The 19,108-nt window shown below is 49.5% G+C and overlaps 1 protein-coding gene across 1 annotated transcript in view; it reads right to left on the bottom strand.

The window, feature by feature from the left end:
- Positions 1 to 448: 448 nt before the first annotated feature.
- The window catches only part of LOC139445657 (serine-rich adhesin for platelets-like), an 87,224-nt gene continuing 68,564 nt past the window's right edge, over positions 449 to 19,108 (bottom strand). Inside the window, exons 15-18 of the mRNA XM_071226850.1 lie at positions 7,265 to 7,432; positions 6,975 to 7,151; positions 3,182 to 3,355; positions 449 to 1,696 (exon numbers count right to left, since the gene is read on the bottom strand). Coding sequence (XP_071082951.1) covers positions 954 to 1,696; positions 3,182 to 3,355; positions 6,975 to 7,151; positions 7,265 to 7,432 — 1,262 coding nt within the window. The 3' untranslated portion in view covers positions 449 to 953. The remainder of the gene's footprint in view (positions 1,697 to 3,181; positions 3,356 to 6,974; positions 7,152 to 7,264; positions 7,433 to 19,108) is intronic.

The following is a 19,108-nucleotide window of genomic DNA, read 5'->3' as shown; positions in this document are numbered from 1 at the left end:
TTTCAGATGATAATAACTTTAATAATACATGTAAATAAATCCATAATAATAAATTTAAAAATGTGAATTATAAACCTCAAAACGCAATTAGTAAAACAATTCTTGAACGGTTTATACACTAAAGTCCGATATCATATATTTCAGTTGCACGGCCATCTTGGAAGAGTGCGCAAGCGCTTCGAACTATTGCAGACCCTTGGATTAATTTGTTACAAAATACGATTTGAGGCTTATAACGCGCCCTAACCAGCTTCAGTGGCAGCGATTACTGATGTCATTTGATTGTAACGTCAAAGTAACCGATGACATGGCAATGGTCTGCAAAGCGATATCTTCTAGCAGATATTGTTTGATCTCATTCAAGCCATATCTCCTGTGGAAGCCAGTTTGGATGATAAAATGAGGTAACTACTATACTTCAATAGTCACTAGAAATCTATCCGTTGGTACTCGTATAAGATTTATTATGTTACATCTATCACGTCAACCTTTCGTTGCTATAGGTAAAGCACTGAACATTTATCAGGCATATGGACCCTGTGGAGATGCTAACAAGTGGTTGCTTCTGGTTTCTGTCTGTCGTATAACAGAAGCTCTCTGATTATGTAAATGGTCTTCACTGATGGCCCTGCGCCAGGATGATGGACAGCGTGATGTGGCACGTGCATGACGGCCGGGTTGTTCCAGTTCGCAGGGTGTGCCGCAGGATCAGAGACATCACTCTACCCAACTCGTCACCACTCTACCCAACTCGTCACCACTCTACCCAACTCGTCACCATTCTACCCAACTCGTCACTCACTCGGACAGTCAGATCAAAGACCACACGGGTGTGACAGAGATCTATGGTGACATTAGACTGACGGATTCAAAGACACACAGAGGTGGAATGGTCTTGCAACAATTTGTGAGAAGAAGAAACCAACAAAAGAACGGCATAAGGCGTGATATGCCTAAAACCGTGCTGCGAACTTTCCCCTTTTGACCCTGCGTACAATTCGGACCACGCCCCTCACCAAGCTTATCATGTCGTTAAAGAATAGCACGCCAAACAAAATGACCAACAGGATCCAAGCAGAGTGACCAATCGCCTGAGAGGACGGTCTGACGTCCGACGCACTTACTAACTTCCGCCTCTCTTTTGAAAGTGTGTTCTTGTCCAATAAAAGCTGTGCTCTGATGCTTTTTTTAATTTCCTCTAATTGCAAGGAATCCAGGTTGTTGGCACCACAGAAACACAATGGTAGGCAGGTGGACGTTATCACTCGTGATGCGGAGGAAGGACTGATGCTGCTAGATGACGAGCCTGATGATAAGGGGTACAGAGGGGTGGATGCTTCCGAGGTTGAAAGTTGAGACGAAATTGAAGATGAGTATGTTGCTGGTGAGGATGATGACGATGAAAGTAAATATGGAGAGGATGAGGACGGTGATGCTGCTACTTCAGATGCTGAGGAGGAGGGGAGGGGTGATAATGGAGAATATGAAGAAGAAGAAGATGTAGAAGAAGAGTAAGATGAAGTCAGCAATGACAGTGAAGATGAAGATGTTGGTGATGGTACGACTGCTGTATTTGGTGACAGTACAGATGACGAAGGAGATGAATATACAGAGGGGGAAGGGGATAAAGATGGTGACGATGTTCCTGCATCAGAAGTTGCAGTCAGAAGAGGGACTGATGGCGTATCGCTCATTTCTGAAAGAAAACCAGAGGCCATGTATTATTACAATACCTTCCTGATATTGAAACATCTTAGTTGCATCTTTATTCATAAGTCATTTAACGCAACAGCCAGCAATATTACAGCTCTGTCAAATGGGTTTGTAAATAATCGAGTCTGGACATTACAACCAGTGATTCTTTTATAAATAAAAGCGACAAGAAACATTTCCATAATCATACGAAATATCCACAATAAGTAGAGTTCATTCCACTATCTCGATCCTATGTCATAAGCCCGTGTTAATGAATCACTATCAGACAGTGATGATACCAGGTGTTCAAGAACAGGTGTGCGTATCCTGCCAAACAGGTGGCACCCGTCACAAACAAATGCAAAGGCAAGTCAATTGTTCAAATGCAGAAACACGGGAACATATGGTTCACGAAAATAAAGTGAATTCCATCGGACATATTTTTGGTCGATGATGAGTCAAATTTGGAAATGTCCTCCACGCGTCTACCATGAAAGCCGAGGCCCTGCATGCTGTATAGCGGATCAAACAACTCCTGAACAAGAGTCGTATGATACACTTGAAATGAGCGATTGTGCCAGAAAGTGTGAAATGTAGACACCAAAGGCTGGAGCTTCTGGAATGATACTATTGCTCGACATCATCCTTACTGACCTCGCTTTCACCAGTTCAATGGCATACAAACTCAATTACTTAAGTAACTTAAACACATGGATCCCCTCTAAAGTATTAAATAGTGTCGTGAAATACTAACTGGAAACAAAAGAAATTGGTCCAGAAAGAAATCACGGTCGCACTGTTAATCGGAAAGTATTTCTCTTGTTGTGTCCGAGGGTATGTGTACCGACTTGCCCTTTGTGCGGCCAATCTTAACATTATAATATTTACCGACAGGTGTCAGTATTGTTTTGAACAAATACGTAAAGTTTCAGCTTCATTGGTTTACATCTTCCCGAGGTAAGAGAGTTAACTGACTTTAAAAGTCAAGTTTCCAGTGGACTTTTGTAGTCAGTTAGCTCCATTGCCTCGGGAAGATGTTGGTTTAATGCTTCTGAGAAGATGATGCAATGACGCAATGCAGGCCATAGCATACATGTTTGTTCACTTGTCTGTCAATCATGTGAGCTAAAAATCAAGATAACATAAACAAAACTACCGAAAATGTATTCCACCGCCTTGACATGCCATTTGATAGTTTTTCTTTGCATTTTGAGCTTTCATTTTTTTGTGATTCTCAGTTGATTTTACTGCTTTTCAACATACGTTTTTTCTGTGTTTTATGTTTGTTTTTCAGAGGCTTTGGGCAATATTAATGGCTTTTCTTTTATTAAATGTACCCCTTTCCAGTTTCCGTTTCGAAGGGGTGTTTAATAGTTCGACTTGAAAACATGGTATTCGTAATATTCTAACCATGTCAAGAACGCTTCCATGGGCCACCGTGCATCGCACAGTTGTGTAATGTCTGCATGTTAGATAAAATTCTTACCAACACAGTTCAGAGTGGTACTTGTCCAGTGGCCGCTGTCCTGGCAAATAACGTTCCGTGAGCCGCTTGCAGTGGCGTAGCCATCAATACATGCGTACACGGCAGTGCTTCCGCTCACCGTCGAGGTATACGTCACATTCATGTTGGTCTGTGTAGCCGGGCTGCCGCAGTCAACTGTAATAATAACAATAATAATATCAATAACACCATAAGAACAACAACAATAATAATAATAACAATAATAATAACAACAATAGCAATAATAATAACAACAACAACAATAATAATAACAATAATAATAACAATAACAATTAAAGCTGCAAGCAGCAATGGCGGGCTCCAAGTAACACTGTGCCCAAACGTCCATGTTCGAATCCTCAAAGGGTTTCCTTGAACCAACTCCGTCAAATGTAGGCACCACTTGCAGGGTATCGTCGCAAGGAAATTGGCGTGTGTCAGGGTGTCCAGGTCTGTTCTAAAACCATTCCCGACCTCGAACATGTTCGAATCCATAAAGGGTTTGCTTGTACCAGCTCTGTCAAAAGATGTCAACGGAAATCGCCGCTACGAAATTGGCGTGTTCCAGGGGTGTCCAAAGTATTGATCAAATATTACCACCAAGCGGTGTTACTTTTAGCATACAACCAATAACAATAAATGAGATGCATATGGCACACTAACTTCATGTAAACTTGCAATAGTTTCTGTGGAGAACCTTACAAGATATGATCTTCAAAGCAAAATTTCGTTGAAAAATATGATCAAAATCAAAATTCAATACGACCGTAACTAAAAAAGATATCCACAATCGGCTATTAACGTTTGATGCGTTATGTATGGAGACAATTATCAGAAAGTTTGAAAGCATTTCATGCAGTGGACTCAAAGTTGTTTGCATTTGAAGACAGGTACCCTAAAAACACTGTGAAAACCTTGAATCCAATATGGCTGCCAAACCATGTGACCAATGACCAAAGTCAAAGAACAAAAAATGTCAAGCCGCTCAAGCAGCAGATACATGCTAGGTTTCAAAGTAATCGGATAAGCGGTTGTGGAGCAATAGGGCGAAATACATCTTCAAAATATTCTGTTCTTTTAGTTATCTGCCCTTGGTCTTTGGGCCTACGGCCTTCGGATTTTGGCGGGCACCAGCACCCACCGGTCCACATACACACACAAAATGTGAACATAATCGAGCCAGTAGTTATTTTTCTAGCTCTGGTACAAAAATCGGCGGAATAATAATAATATTAAATCAAACGCTAACACTGGGACTCTTCAGCCTTTCGGGTTGGTGACTCTTCAACAGGCCGTAACTTCTATGTCAGCTGGGCTCCAGTCAAATGGATTATCGTTCTGCGTTCCTCGGGCCCCGGGTTCCTGTCGCATTGTTGAGATAAAGTGCTAAAACCTGTTTCCCACCTCGTTCATATATTCGAATCCTCAAAGGGTTTACCTGTACCAACGCCGTCAAATGTAAAAAACCTCTTGTGAGACATCACCACTACTAAGTTGACATGTGCCTGGGTGTCCCGGGATGTTTAAACCAATTTCCAACTTCGACCCTGTTCGAATCCTTAAATGGTTTGTTTGTACCAACGCCATCAAATGTAAGGAACCGCTTGCGAGACATCACCCCATGTGTCCCAGTGTGTTCTTAACCCATGTTTGACTACTACCATGTTCGAATCCGCATATGGTTTGCTTGTACCAACTCCGTCAAAAGATAGTCACCGTTTTCAGGACATTACCGCTACCAAATTGGCGTGTGCCACAGTTTCCCAGAGTGTACTTAACCCATTTCCGACCTCCATATTCTAATCCGCAAATGGTTTGCTTTTAACAACGCTGTCAAAAATAAGGTACCATAGCAATTGGCAATTGAAAAATGGAGAACCAAGTCAGCGAGTCTGACCACCTGATCCGATTAGTCGCCTCCTGTGACAAGCATAGTTGCCTCTTGAGACAAGCATCGGTGTAAAAAGGCCAATTCTAATCCTGATCGTCAAGGGTAGTACACATAATAATGAAGAAGACTGTGGAGAACGTTTGGGTATCTGCAAAGCCAGTGAATGGGGGTTTATGGTAGATTTATGAGGCGCTTCCTTTAGTATTTGTACTCAAGTCTCACATTTTACTAAAATCAAATAATACCACCAAGCGGTGGTGCTTTCAGTATGCAACCCAGAAAAAAATTAGGTACATATAGTATCAAAACTTTATGCAAACTTTCCATAGTTTCTGTTAAGAACCTTATAAGATATGATCTTTAAAGTAAAATTTGGGTGAAAAAAATGATCAAAATCAAAATCCAATATGGCCGCAACTAAAAAGGATATCCAAAATCGGCTATTAACGTTTGATGTGTTCTGTATGGCGACCATTCTCAGAAAATTTGAAAGCATTTCATGCAGTGGACTCAAAGTTGTTTGCATTTGAAAACAGGTACCCAAAAGACACTGTAAAAACCTTGAATCCAATATGGCTGCCAAACCACGTGACCAATGACCAAAGTCAAAGAACAAAAAATGTCAAGCAGCTCAAGCAGCAGATACATGCTAGGTTTCAAAGTAATCGGATAAGCCATTGCGGAGCATTAGGGCGAAATACATCTTCAAAAAATTCTGTTCTTTTAGTTATCTGCTCTTGGCCTTTGGGCCTACGGCCTTGGGTTTTTGGCGGGCACTAGTACCCAACGGTCCACATACACACACAAAATTAGAACATAATCGACCCCATGGTTATTTTGCCAGGTGTGGTACAAAAATCGGCGGAATAATAAATAATAATAAATAATAATAATAATAATAAATCGAACGATTACAATAGGGCTCTACAGCCTTTCGGCTTGGAGCCCTAATAATAATGTCGGTGTTGATTTTGTTGATGGTTATGTACTGCTGGACGGTACTGAAATGAGTGTCAACCATGTGAGAAGCCATATCAAATCGACCCAGACTCAGTTTTTCAAGGAGAGGCTATCTAAACGACCACTGCATCGAGTTTATGTGCAGTGTGTTGAGAAGATCAGCAACCCTACCGAGTCCTTCGCGTGGATGAGGTCGGTTGGCCTGAAATGTGAAACAGAAGGTTTTCTGTTTGCTGCTCAGGGCCATTCACTTCCCACTCTAAACCGTCAATGTGTGACTTTGCATCAAAATGTAAATATGAAATGTTGATTATGTAATGAACTTAATGAGACTGTCCAACACATTGTCAGTGGATGCCCAGCTTTATCACAAACACAGTATCTTAAGCGACATGATGGAGTAGCTCGACCATTTTATTACCGTCTTCGCCATGCTTTTGGTTTTGACACAGGCCCATCCATGGTACGATCCGGAATATGTAGAGGGCGTTATGGAAAATGATAAATACTAAATTCTTTGGAATTACTACTGCATCGAGTTAATGTTGAAAACACCAGCAACCCTGATCAAGTGGCTATCGTCTTTGACCTGCACCAGACGTTAACCACTCTCCACCTTGCCTTAACCTCCTACATGACTACAAAACGTCAACGCCAGTGAATAATCAGTCTCGTATATCTGCCGAAACAGATTCCATAGGGCTGAAAAAGCACCAGTGATTAACGCTTTATGAACGGACCACTGAAAATCAGTAATGACATCAGTTTTTGGCGATTAGTGTAAGCATGCTCTGCTCCACTGGCAGAAACCGCGACTCAAAAACGTCAGTTAGACATTACTGAACTATTACAACGTGGCGTGTAAGTAAACACACTCACCCATTCATTGGAAGCATTTACTGGTGTGGTAAACGATGTACTTACTTTTACAAATAAGGGTGGGTTTGGTCCATGTGGCTGTGGCGTGTCGACATTCTGCGTCCCCAGAGCCCGCTGTCGCTACATATCTGTCAATGCAGTCGTACACTGCGGTGCTGCCGCTCAGTGTTGACGTATACGAGACGTTCATGTTGGTCTCGTTTTGGGGGAGGCCACAGTCAACTGAAAGATTAATAAGTATAAACTGAAACAATGTTGTTACAAATGCGGCCAAATGCAAACGAAAAATCCGACATATATATAGATGAATATCTCCACACGTGACAAATACGTACCCAAACAATCGGCAAGCCATACGGGAGATCCCCAGTTGCCCGAGGATGTACAGGTCACGTTTGTGGTCTCGTTTGTCACGAGACAGTGGTGGTAGGCTGTGCTGTCCAGGAACGTTTGGTTGTACTCTAGACTGGCACCAATTACTTTGTCAGGAGGCCCGCAGTCAACTGAAGGAAAAAACCTCCCTATTAAGCTTGTACTGCACAGACTGGATTTCAAATCTTAAAATATTTTGTGAAGTTTTGTAAAATCAGAAAATGGCCAACAAAAGTTCCAAAATAAAAGCTGTCGTCTTGATACGTATAAACTCTGTTTTAGATTGGCTATTTCTGATGAGATGTCATTTGGTTAATCGCAGAGAGTCAATATATTTTGATTTTTTTTCAAACGTTGTTTACAAAATTGCGAAACACATAGATGTACATCAGTAGATACACCATTCATATCATGAGTACCCGAATCCTATGCCCGACACGGACAGATGACACGAACAACCAGACCTAACTACACGCACAGCACCCCGATGTGTACCGATGACATCACACACCAATATTCCGACATGAACCGACGACACCACACACAGACACCCGACATGAACCGACAACACCACACATAGACACCCGACATGAACCGACGACACCACTAACAGACACCCGACATGAACCGACGACACCACGCACAGACACCCGACATGAACCGATGACACCCTGCACAGACACCTGACATGAACCGACGACACCACACACAGACATTCCGACATGAACCGACGACACCACACACAGACACCCGACATGAACCGATGACACCCTGAACAGACACCTGACATGAACCGACGACACCACACACAGACATTCCGACATGAACCGACGACATCACACACATACACCCGACATGAAACGACATCACGCGCAGACATTCCGAAATGAACCGACGACACCATACACCGACACCCGACATGAACTGACGACACCACACACAGACACCCGACATGAACCGACGACACCACACACAGACACCCGACATGAACCAACGACACCACACACAGACACCCGACATGAACCGACGACACCACGCACAGACACCTGACATGAACCGACGACACCCTGCACAGACACCTGACATGAACCGACGACACCACACACAGACATTCCGACATGATCCGACGACATCACACACATACACCCGACATGAAACGACATCACGCGCAGACATTCCGAAATGAACCGACGACACCACACACCGACACCCGACATGAACCGACGACACCAAACACAGACACCCGACATGAACCGACAACATCACACACAAACACCCGACATGAACCGACGACACCACACACAGACACCCGACATGAACCGACGACACCACACATAGACACCCGACATGAACCGATGACACCCTGCACAGACACCCGACATGAACCGACGACACCACACACAAACACCCGACATGAACCGATGACACCCTGCACAGACACCCGACATGAACCGACGACACCACACACAGACATTCCGACATGAACCGACGACATCACACACATACACCCGACATGAAACGACATCACGCGCAGACATTCCGACATGAACCGACGACACCGCACACCGACACCCGACATGAACCGACAACATCACACACAGACACCCGACATGAACCGACGACACCACACATAGACACCCGACATGAACCGACATCACGCACAGACACCCGACATGAACCGACGACACCACACATAGACACCCGACATGAACCGACGACACCACACACAGACACCCGACATGAACCGACGACACCACACACAGACACCCGACATGAACCGACGACATCACACACAGACACCCGACATGAACCGACGACATCATACACAGACACCCGACATGAACCGATGACACCACACACAAACACCCGACATGAACCGACGACACCACACACAGACACCCGACATGAACCGACGACATCACACACATACACCCGACATGAAACGACATCACGCGCAGACATTCCGAAATGAACCGACGACACCATACACCGACACCCGACATGAACTGACGACACCACACACAGACACCCGACATGAACCGACGACACCACGCACAGACACCCGACATGAACCAACGACACCACACACAGACACCCGACATGAACCGACGACACCACGCACAGACACCTGACATGAACCGACGACACCCTGCACAGACACCTGACATGAACCGACGACACCACACACAGACATTCCGACATGATCCGACGACATCACACACATACACCCGACATGAAACGACATCACGCGCAGACATTCCGAAATGAACCGACGACACCACACACCGACACCCGACATGAACCGACGACACCAAACACAGACACCCGACATGAACCGACAACATCACACACAAACACCCGACATGAACCGACGACACCACACACAGACACCCGACATGAACCGACGACACCACACATAGACACCCGACATGAACCGATGACACCCTGCACAGACACCCGACATGAACCGACGACACCACACACAAACACCCGACATGAACCGATGACACCCTGCACAGACACCCGACATGAACCGACGACACCACACACAGACATTCCGACATGAACCGACGACATCACACACATACACCCGACATGAAACGACATCACGCGCAGACATTCCGACATGAACCGACGACACCGCACACCGACACCCGACATGAACCGACAACATCACACACAGACACCCGACATGAACCGACGACACCACACATAGACACCCGACATGAACCGACATCACGCACAGACACCCGACATGAACCGACGACACCACACATAGACACCCGACATGAACCGACGACACCACACACAGACACCCGACATGAACCGACGACACCACACACAGACACCCGACATGAACCGACGACATCACACACAGACACCCGACATGAACCGACGACATCATACACAGACACCCGACATGAACCGATGACACCACACACAAACACCCGACATGAACCGACGACACCACACACAGACACCCGACATGAACCGACGACACCACACACAGACACCCGACATGAACCGACGACACCACACACAAACACCCGACATGAACCGACAACACCACACACAGACACCCGACATGAACCGACGACACAACACATAGACACCCGACATGAACCGACGGCACCACACATAGACACCCGACATGAACCGACGACACCACACATAGACACCCGACATGAACCGATGACACCCTGCACAGACACCCGACATGAACCGACGACACCACATATAGACACCCAACATGAACCGATCACACCCTGCACAGACACCCAACATGAACCGACGACACCACACACAAACACCCGACATGAACCGATGACACCACACACAGACACCTGACATGAACCGACGTCACCACACACAGACATTCCGACATGAACCGACGACATCACACACAGACACCCGACATGAAACGACATCACGCGCAGACATTCCGACATGAACCGACGACACCACACGCCGACACCCGACATGAACCGACGACACCACACATAGACACCCGACATGAACCGACGACACCACGCACTGACACCCGACATGAACCGACGACACCACACAAAGACACCCCGATATTTACCGATGACATCACACACAGACACCCGACATGAAACGACATCACGCACAGACACCCGACATGAACCGACGACATCACACAAAGACACCCCGATATTTACCGATGACATCACACACAGACACCCGACAGGAACCGACGACATCACGCACAGACACCCGACATGAAACGACATCACGCACAGACACCCGACATGAACCGACGACATCACACAAAGACACCCCGATATTTACCGATGACATCACGCACAAACAGCCGACATGAAACGACATCACGCACAGACACCCGACATGAACCGACGACATCACACAAAGACACCCCGATATTTACCGATGACATCACACACAGACACCCGACAGGAACCGACGACATCACGCACAGACACCCGACATGAAACGACATCACGCGCAGACATTCCGACATGAACTGACGACACCACACACATACACCCGACATGAACCGACGACACCACACACATACACCCGACATGAACCGACAACATCACACACAGACACCCAACATGAACCGACGACACCACACATAGACACCCGACATGAACCGACGGCACCACACATAGACACCCGACATGAACCGACGACACCACACATAGACACCCGACATGAACCGATGACACCCTGCACAGACACCTGACATGAACCGACGACACCACACACAGACACCCAACATGAACCGACGACACCACACACAGACACCCGACATGAACCGATGACACCCTGCACAGACACCTGACATGAACCGACGACACCACACACAGACATTCCGACATGAACCGACGACATCACACACATACACCCGACATGAAACGACATCACGCGCAGACATTCCGACATGAACCGACGACACCACACACCGACACCCGACATGAACCGACGACACCACACATAGACACCCGACATGAACCGACGACACCACACACCGACACCCGACATGAACCGACGACACCACACACCGACACCCGACATGAACCGACGACACCACACACAGACACCCGACATGAACCGACGACACCACACACCGACACCCGACATGAACCGACGACACCACACACCGACACCCGACATGAACCGACGACACCACACATAGACACCCGACATGAACCGACGACACCACACATAGACACCCGACATGAACCGACGACACCACACATAGACACCCGACATGAACCGACGACACCACACACCGACACCCGACATGAACCGACGACACCACACATAGACACCCGACATGAACCGACATCACGCACAGACACCCGACATGAACCGACGACATCACACACAGACACCCGACATGAACCGACATCACGCACAGACACCCGACATGAACCGACGACACCACACATAGACACCCGACATGAACCGACGACACCACACACAGACACCCGACATGAACCGACGACACCACACACAGACACCCGACATGAACCGACGACATCACACACAGACACCCGACATGAACCGACGACATCATACACAGACACCCGACATGAACCGATGACACCACACACAAACACCCGACATGAACCGACGACACCACACACAGACACCCGACATGAACCGACGACACCACACACAGACACCCGACATGAACCGACGACACCACACACAAACACCCGACATGAACCGACAACACCACACACAGACACCCGACATGAACCGACGACACCACACATAGACACCCGACATGAACCGACGGCACCACACATAGACACCCGACATGAACCGACGACACCACACATAGACACCCGACATGAACCGATGACACCCTGCACAGACACCCGACATGAACCGACGACACCACATATAGACACCCAACATGAACCGATCACACCCTGCACAGACACCCAACATGAACCGACGACACCACACACAAACACCCGACATGAACCGATGACACCACACACAGACACCTGACATGAACCGACGTCACCACACACAGACATTCCGACATGAACCGACGACATCACACACAGACACCCGACATGAAACGACATCACGCGCAGACATTCCGACATGAACCGACGACACCACACGCCGACACCCGACATGAACCGACGACACCACACATAGACACCCGACATGAACCGACGACACCACGCACTGACACCCGACATGAACCGACGACACCACACAAAGACACCCCGATATTTACCGATGACATCACACACAGACACCCGACATGAAACGACATCACGCACAGACACCCGACATGAACCGACGACATCACACAAAGACACCCCGATATTTACCGATGACATCACACACAGACACCCGACAGGAACCGACGACATCACGCACAGACACCCGACATGAAACGACATCACGCACAGACACCCGACATGAACCGACGACATCACACAAAGACACCCCGATATTTACCGATGACATCACGCACAAACAGCCGACATGAAACGACATCACGCACAGACACCCGACATGAACCGACGACATCACACAAAGACACCCCGATATTTACCGATGACATCACACACAGACACCCGACAGGAACCGACGACATCACGCACAGACACCCGACATGAAACGACATCACGCGCAGACATTCCGACATGAACTGACGACACCACACACATACACCCGACATGAACCGACGACACCACACACATACACCCGACATGAACCGACAACATCACACACAGACACCCAACATGAACCGACGACACCACACATAGACACCCGACATGAACCGACGGCACCACACATAGACACCCGACATGAACCGACGACACCACACATAGACACCCGACATGAACCGATGACACCCTGCACAGACACCTGACATGAACCGACGACACCACACACAGACACCCAACATGAACCGACGACACCACACACAGACACCCGACATGAACCGATGACACCCTGCACAGACACCTGACATGAACCGACGACACCACACACAGACATTCCGACATGAACCGACGACATCACACACATACACCCGACATGAAACGACATCACGCGCAGACATTCCGACATGAACCGACGACACCACACACCGACACCCGACATGAACCGACGACACCACACATAGACACCCGACATGAACCGACGACACCACACACCGACACCCGACATGAACCGACGACACCACACACCGACACCCGACATGAACCGACGACACCACACACAGACACCCGACATGAACCGACGACACCACACACCGACACCCGACATGAACCGACGACACCACACACCGACACCCGACATGAACCGACGACACCACACATAGACACCCGACATGAACCGACGACACCACACATAGACACCCGACATGAACCGACGACACCACACATAGACACCCGACATGAACCGACGACACCACACACCGACACCCGACATGAACCGACGACACCACACATAGACACCCGACATGAACCGACATCACGCACAGACACCCGACATGAACCGACGACATCACACACAGACACCCGACATGAACCGACGACATCACACACAGACACCCCGATATTTACCGATGACATCACACACAGACACCCGACAGGAACCGACGACATCACGCACAGACACCCGACATGAACCGACGACATCACACACAGACCTCCGACATGAACCGACGACACCACACACAGACACCCGACATGAACCGACGACACCCCACATAGACCACCGACATGAACCGATGACACCCTGCACAGACACCCGACATGAACCGACGACACCACACACAGACACCCGACATGAACCGACGACACCACACACAGACACCCGACATGAACCGACGACACCACACACAAACACCCGACATGAACCGACAACACCACACACAGACACCCGACATGAACCGACGACACCACACATAGACACCCGACATGAACCGACGGCACCACACATAGACACCCGACATGAACCGACGACACCACACATAGACACCCGACATGAACCGATGACACCCTGCACAGACACCCGACATGAACCGACGACACCACATATAGACACCCAACATGAACCGATCACACCCTGCACAGACACCCAACATGAACCGACGACACCACACACAAACACCCGACATGAACCGATGACACCACACACAGACACCTGACATGAACCGACGTCACCACACACAGACATTCCGACATGAACCGACGACATCACACACAGACACCCGACATGAAACGACATCACGCGCAGACATTCCGACATGAACCGACGACACCACACGCCGACACCCGACATGAACCGACGACACCACACATAGACACCCGACATGAACCGACGACACCACGCACTGACACCCGACATGAACCGACGACACCACACAAAGACACCCCGATATTTACCGATGACATCACACACAGACACCCGACATGAAACGACATCACGCACAGACACCCGACATGAACCGACGACATCACACAAAGACACCCCGATATTTACCGATGACATCACACACAGACACCCGACAGGAACCGACGACATCACGCACAGACACCCGACATGAAACGACATCACGCACAGACACCCGACATGAACCGACGACATCACACAAAGACACCCCGATATTTACCGATGACATCACGCACAAACAGCCGACATGAAACGACATCACGCACAGACACCCGACATGAACCGACGACATCACACAAAGACACCCCGATATTTACCGATGACATCACACACAGACACCCGACAGGAACCGACGACATCACGCACAGACACCCGACATGAAACGACATCACGCGCAGACATTCCGACATGAACTGACGACACCACACACATACACCCGACATGAACCGACGACACCACACACATACACCCGACATGAACCGACAACATCACACACAGACACCCAACATGAACCGACGACACCACACATAGACACCCGACATGAACCGACGGCACCACACATAGACACCCGACATGAACCGACGACACCACACATAGACACCCGACATGAACCGATGACACCCTGCACAGACACCTGACATGAACCGACGACACCACACACAGACACCCAACATGAACCGACGACACCACACACAGACACCCGACATGAACCGATGACACCCTGCACAGACACCTGACATGAACCGACGACACCACACACAGACATTCCGACATGAACCGACGACATCACACACATACACCCGACATGAAACGACATCACGCGCAGACATTCCGACATGAACCGACGACACCACACACCGACACCCGACATGAACCGACGACACCACACATAGACACCCGACATGAACCGACGACACCACACACCGACACCCGACATGAACCGACGACACCACACACCGACACCCGACATGAACCGACGACACCACACACAGACACCCGACATGAACCGACGACACCACACACCGACACCCGACATGAACCGACGACACCACACACCGACACCCGACATGAACCGACGACACCACACATAGACACCCGACATGAACCGACGACACCACACATAGACACCCGACATGAACCGACGACACCACACATAGACACCCGACATGAACCGACGACACCACACACCGACACCCGACATGAACCGACGACACCACACATAGACACCCGACATGAACCGACATCACGCACAGACACCCGACATGAACCGACGACATCACACACAGACACCCGACATGAACCGACGACATCACACACAGACACCCCGATATTTACCGATGACATCACACACAGACACCCGACAGGAACCGACGACATCACGCACAGACACCCGACATGAACCGACGACATCACACACAGACCTCCGACATGAACCGACGACACCACACACAGACACCCGACATGAACCGACGACACCCCACATAGACCACCGACATGAACCGATGACACCCTGCACAGACACCCGACATGAACCGACGACACCACACACAGACACCCGACATGAACCGATGACACCCTGCACAGACACCTGACATGAACCGACGACACCACACACAGACATTCCGACATGAACCGACGACATCACACACATACACCCGACATGAAACGACATCACGCGCAGACATTCCGACATGAACCGACGACACCACACACCGACACCCGACATGAACCGACGACACCACACATAGACACCCGACATGAACCGACGACACCACACATAGACACCCGACATGAACCGACGACACCACACACCGACACCCGACATGAACCGACGACACCACACATAGACACCCGACATGAACCGACATCACGCACAGACACCCGACATGAACCGACGACATCACACACAGACACCCGACATGAACCGACGACATCACACACAGACACCCCGATATTTACCGATGACATCACACACAGACACCCGACAGGAACCGACGACATCACGCACAGACACCCGACATGAACCGACGACATCACACACAGACCTCCGACATGAACCGACGACACCACACACAGACACCCGACATGAACCGACGACACCCCACATAGACCACCGACATGAACCGATGACACCCTGCACAGACACCCGACATGAACCGACGACACCACACACAGACACCCGACATGAACCGATGACACCCTGCACAGACACCTGACATGAACCGACGACACCACACACAGACATTCCGACATGAACCGACGACATCACACACATACACCCGACATGAAACGACATCACGCGCAGACATTCCGACATGAACCGACGACACCACACACCGACACCCGACATGAACCGACGACACCACACATAGACACCCGACATGAACCGACAACATCACACACAGACACCCGACATGAACCGACGACACCACACATAGACACCCGACATGAACCGACGACACCACACACAGACACTCGACATGAACCGACGACACCACACACCGACACCCGACATGAACCGACGACACCACACACCGACACCCGACATGAACCGACGACACCACACATAGACACCCGACATGAACCGACATCACGCACAGACACCCGACATGAACCGACGACATCACACACAGACACCCCGATATTTACCGATGACATCACACACAGACACCCGACAGGAACCGACGACATCACGCACAGACACCCGACATGAACCGACGACATCACACACAGACCTCCGACATGAACCGACGACACCACACACAGACACCCGACATGAACCGACGACACCACACATAGACACCCAACATGAACCGACGACACCACACACAGACACCCGACATGAACCGACAACATCACATACAGACACCCGACATGAACCGACGACACCACACATAGACACCCGACATGAACCGACGACACCACACACAGACACCCCGATATTTACCGATGACATCACACACAGACACCCGACAGGAACCGACGACATCACGCACAGACACCCGACATGAACCGACGACATCACACACAGACCTCCGACATGAACCGACGACACCACACACAGACACCCGACATGAACCGACGACACCACACATAGACACCCGACATGAACCGACATCACGCACAGACACCCGACATGAACCGACGACATCACACACAGACACCCCGATATTTACCGATGACATCACACACAGACACCCGACAGGAACCGACGACATCACGCACAGACACCCGACATGAACCGACGACATCACACACAGACCTCCGACATGAACCGACGACACCACACACATACACCCGACATGAACCGACGACACCACACATAGACACCCGACATGAACCGACGACACCACACACAGACACCCGACATGAACCGACAGCATCACATACAGACACCCGACATGAACCGACGACACCACACATAGACACCCGACATGAACCGACGACACCACACACCGACACCCGACATGAACCGACAACATCACATACAGACACCCGACATGAACCGACGACACCACACACAGACACCCGACATGAACCGACGACACCACTAACAGACACCCGACATGAACCGACGACACCACACACAGACACCCGACATGAACCGACGACACCACACACCGACACCCGACATGAACCGACGACACCACACATAGACACCCGACATGAACCGACATCACGCACAGACACCCGACATGAACCGACGACATCACACACAGACACCCCGATATTTACCGATGACATCACACACAGACACCCGACAGGAACCGACGACATCACGCACAGACACCCGACATGAACCGACGACATCACACACAGACCTCCGACATGAACCGACGACACCACACACAGACACCCGACATGAACCGACGACACCACACATA

The sequence above is a fragment of the Haliotis cracherodii genome, unplaced genomic scaffold (assembly GCF_022045235.1).
Source record: "Haliotis cracherodii isolate W230 unplaced genomic scaffold, xgHalCrac1.p SCAF_10, whole genome shotgun sequence".
Classification (NCBI taxonomy): domain Eukaryota; kingdom Metazoa; phylum Mollusca; class Gastropoda; order Lepetellida; family Haliotidae; genus Haliotis; species Haliotis cracherodii.
The sequence above is the reverse complement of the archived record's forward strand: the minus strand, read 5'-3'. Positions and strand labels throughout refer to the sequence as shown.